Source organism: Salvia miltiorrhiza, chromosome 2 (genome assembly GCF_028751815.1).
Source record: "Salvia miltiorrhiza cultivar Shanhuang (shh) chromosome 2, IMPLAD_Smil_shh, whole genome shotgun sequence".
NCBI classification, from domain to species: domain Eukaryota; kingdom Viridiplantae; phylum Streptophyta; class Magnoliopsida; order Lamiales; family Lamiaceae; genus Salvia; species Salvia miltiorrhiza.
In genome coordinates this window covers 30330511-30335051 of record NC_080388.1, presented here as the reverse complement: position 1 = coordinate 30335051, position 4541 = coordinate 30330511, and the positions used below count along the sequence as shown (strand labels likewise).

At 35.5% G+C, this 4541-nt stretch overlaps 1 protein-coding gene across 3 annotated transcripts; it reads left to right on the top strand.

Moving 5' to 3' along the window:
- The first annotated feature begins 1041 nt into the window (after positions 1 to 1041).
- LOC131013281 (E3 ubiquitin-protein ligase RMA1H1-like) lies at positions 1042 to 4018 on the top strand. 3 transcript variants are annotated; one of them, XM_057941345.1, is made up of 2 exons: positions 1042 to 1328; positions 3042 to 4018. In XM_057941345.1, the coding sequence occupies exon 2, from the start codon at positions 3047 to 3049 to the stop codon at positions 3824 to 3826; it is 780 nt and encodes a 259-aa protein (XP_057797328.1). In that variant the 5' UTR covers positions 1042 to 1328; positions 3042 to 3046; the 3' UTR covers positions 3827 to 4018. The 3 variants fall into 3 exon arrangements, with proteins under 3 accessions (XP_057797328.1, XP_057797329.1, XP_057797330.1); XM_057941346.1 differs by having other exon boundaries at positions 1069 to 1333; XM_057941347.1 differs by lacking the exon at positions 1042 to 1328 and adding an exon at positions 1344 to 1498.
- Positions 4019 to 4541: the final 523 nt, after the last annotated feature.

Genomic DNA, 4541 nt, shown 5'->3' with positions numbered 1-4541 from the left:
AGTTAGCACAGCGTTGTTGTCAGTCACAACAGCAAGCGGCTGAACAATCAGAGGTGCAGAACTCCTCTCGTATTCCTGAACAATCAGAGGTGCAGAAATGGTGAGATTTTAGATATGCCACATAGGTTAAGGCTTAATCCTATTGCTTAATCCTATTATATAATAGATGTTAATATGTGAAAATAAACCGGATGAGATCATCTGTCCCACAATTTAGTGTGTATCATCGTGTACTACTGTTAATTTTTTTATTTTATAATTATTTTTTATAAAAATAAAATAAATATAATATTATAAACTCTAATTAATATTTATTACTATAAATTAAAATTTAAAAAATTATATATTCTAACTTTAAATTAGTTAACCCAAATAATCTATTATTAATTCAAATAAATATAATAGTATAATTATAAAGCCTAATTGAATGAGTGACCCCTTGTTAATTATCTTTATATTATATTAAAGCATAACAAATTAAAATTAAATAATAAATTAAAAGTGATAAATAATACTCTCTCCATCCCAACAAAAGCGTTGCACTTCTTTTCGGCACGGAATTTAAGGAGAATAAAATTAGTATAAAATTGTATAGAATCATATTGTTTATAGTGTAAAATTATTATTAAAAAAAATGCATTATTTTTGTCGGAACAGTTCAAAAAGAAATACGGACCGCTTTCATCTCGGCGTTGAAACAGTGGGAGTAGTACATACTCCCTCCGTCCACGAAAGAACTTCCTATCTTTCCTTTTTGGGATGTCCACAAAAGAACTGCCTACCTATTTTTGGACTATACTCCACCACTTATAATCCTCTTACTTTTCACTTTTCACTTTTCACAACTCTCAATATTAACACTTTTTCACCACTCTCAACTACACTCAACTATCTTTTATCCACTCTCAATACACTCAACAATATTTTTTCTTAAAACTCGTGTCACTCCCTCCTAAGAAGTCCCTCCTAGGAAGTTCTTTCATGGACTGAGGGAGTAATTTGAAAATAAATCCACAATGCGTATGATAACAAAAAAAAAAAATTGATTGGAAAGGAGCGATTGACGGAGGGCGTGAAAGAAAGGCGCGTGGAGACACATGCTCCGGCAAATTATTATCCTCTGCTGCACGGAGCACCCGAGCCATTCCCCAATCAACACTCCAGCTCTATACATTTCAAATCGCCGAACGTTTATCCCCCTTCACTTTCTTATTTATTCATCGATTTCTCATTTCCATCAAACTGCCGATTGGTTCTCCGTTTCTCTCTCTACTATAGGAACTTCTGTATCTGCTTCTCTCTCTACATTCTGCTCTTCGTTGATTTTGGTAAGGTTTGTTACCGTTCTCATTTCGGGAATGTCTGTGCGTTTTGTTTGGGTTTTTACAGTTTTCTTCAATTTCGTAGAATTGTTTGTGTTAATCATATTTTTTTATCACCTGGTTTTAGATCTCAGACATTTCTCTGTTTTGAGTTTTTTTCACTTTCTTAATTGAAGGTGGGTGAATTTTGTTTTCTGATTGTTTTTTCAGCTGATTTAAAAATTAAATTGGATTCCTTTGTTTTGCTTAGGCTTTACTTTCTATCTGCGGTTTTCTTTTTGTTGGGTGATAAGCTATGAAATTCCTTGAGTGTTGCTGGTTGTTGACCGATAAAATCTGGTAAATTTCTGAGGGAATGTTTCAATTTATTTAATGGAAACAGGTATCAGTTTGAATTGTGTGTTTGTATTTTGCTCCAAGCTAGAGAGTTCTGCATCTACCTAGAGTTTTCCTCTCTCTCTCTCTCTCTATATATATATATATATGTGTGTGTGTGTGTGTGTGTGTGTGTGTATCATTTGAATCTTAGAGATTAGAACAGGTAGCATTCATGAATTTTGACTTTGGATGAGAAAAAAGTAGTTAGATGTTAGATGTGCTGCGGCTGTCGTATTTCATACACCTGTTGTCCAATTTGATGCACGTTAACAATTATCCAACCAACTTCGTGCACTGCTCTCGGTGTAGCCTGAATACTACCACATTTCCGGTAGCCTGGAATAAGGGGAAGGTGGTTCGAGGGTTGGACCATCTTGGATGCGTTAATTGAATGTTTTATTTCATTTGCTTGTTTTTTTGTTTGATTGCACTTTGGAATCCTCTAATTTAAAAGGTTTTTGTTTGAGAATTTTGTAGAACCGAGAGTCTTGGAAAAGAGAGGATTTTCTTTGGAAGATTTGATATGATAGTAAAGACAGTGTTTGTTTAAAATTTGAGGGAGAAAATCTATTAAATATGTTGGACGAGATATTTATGTGAGAAAAAGTTGCTACTTGTTTTATAAGAATGGGAGATTGATTTCGTTCATGGTTGGTAGTGAGCTGTAGAATTACTGATTATGAGGGTTAGTTTCCAAGTTTGTAACAGCAACACCTTCTTATGATATTGGATCCTCATTAAGGTTGATTAGTGAGGAGGGCTGTCTCATGTTCTTTCTCATTTTAATTTCTTTTTCCCACTTAAAATTGTTTATATTTGTTTCTTGGGCAGCCTACTCTTTGTCTTTGATTTTACAAAATTTATTTCGAATTATCAAGTAGAACTTTTTAATTGACACCATCAACTATGGTACACTTACAATCCCAGTGGAACAAGATCAGTTTTTGAAAGAGAGATTATGTTTGATTGTCATCTTATAGTAATTTTGAAGTGATGGGGAACTCTTGGGACCCATCCGCTATTTCTTTTTTCTCTTTAATGAACTGATAATAAAAGCCTGTAATACTTTGTGAGACAATCCAGCCTGGAAAATGAACATGTCTCGGTTTTTTCTCTAAATTATCATTGGCCTTGGCCATTTTATCTGTTTAAAAATCTCCAATAAGATTCCGATTGGTTTACTTCTGTTTTTCTTTATATTATTTCATGTTTTACTTGATTACATGATTTGTTATGACTTAAGATATTCTTTCCTGGAAATGCGAGTAGCCAACTTATTTTTCTATAACATATATGAAAAGGGATGTCTTGCCTAATAGTATGTTTTAAATCTTTGTGTAGTTATCATGGCTTATGAGCAAAGCTTTGGTGCCCCAACCATGCATTTGGGATCCGAGGGTGATGTCTCGCACAAACAAAAATGGAGTTCAGTTTCACAGTCTGCTATGATGTTGGAAAACTCAAATGGAGGCTTTGATTGCAATATATGTCTAGAGTCATGTCACGAACCTGTGGTAACTCTCTGTGGTCACCTGTACTGCTGGCCATGTATTTATAAATGGCTCCATGTTCAGAGCTCGTCGTTCGAGTCAGATGAGCGACCTAGATGTCCAGTCTGCAAGGCATTCATCTCTAATTCCTCTTTGGTCCCCCTCTATGGTCGAGGTAGGTCTCCATCCGAATCTGAAGCCAAGAAACGCCAGTTGGATTCAACTGTACCTCCCAGGCCAGCAGCACTTGGGCTGAATACCCTGCTTGATACTTCAGCATCAGTTTCTTCCGATTCTAATCAGCAAAATAATCCAAACCCGTTTCATCAGGATAACCAGACCTTCGATCAACAGCAGCGCTTCCCCAATCCGTTTGGTAACTATTCTTCTATCCCTCCACCCACAACAACCAGCTTCTTCAGTCCGACAATTAACATGGTCAGTGAAATAGTGTTTGCTGGTATGTTTGGGAGCTCAGACTCGAATATGTTTGCTTATCCATACACGAATTCTTACCCCCTAATAGGAAATGGTAGCCCAAGGTTGAGAAGGCACGAAGTTCAGCTGGACAAGTCACTGAACAGAGTGTCGATCTTTCTTTTCTGCTGCATTGCTTTGTGCCTTATCTTGTTTTAGTCTGTAAATCTAGACTCCAGTGTTGTATAGCTGTGTATAGATCGACATCGACACCTTCTCGGAGAACCGTTGACCACCATAGAGTACATATGCGTGTATTAGAGATCTTTATTCTGAAAGAGTGAGGTTATCCTTGTGTACCTGATTTTTTCTTGTTATGGAAGGGAATCAAACTCACAATTATATGTTGCAGAGATTCTTCCTCGTAATATTGTTTATTTGCGCGTTCATCCCTCTCTACTTGTCTTTCGTTGATGTGGGTGGCTTTACATTTAGATGGTTAGGGTTGTGTGAGATGGCATTTTGGGGAATATTTTGGAGATATTAAGGTTTTGATTGCATTTTAGGGAGTATTTGGAAGGTTTGGATCACTATCACTTATTATCTTATCATATAGCGAATTCTTAAAAATTTCTTAATCTAAGGGTGTGTTTGTTTTTTATCCCTTTAAATGGAGGAATAATAAAAATTTATGCCTCTAAATGTTTGCTTTCTTATCTCATATTTACATAAACACCATTTTTCTTTCTTTATTTTCATTTCAATGAGAGATAATATTATCACACCAAAATGGAGGGATTATATTATCCATCCTTGACGTGAAAATAAGGAAGGAAAAATGGTGTTTGTGTAAAATGTGGGATAAGAAAACAAATATTTAAAGACACAAATTTTTGTTATCCCTCTATTTAGAGGGATAAAAAGCAAACACACC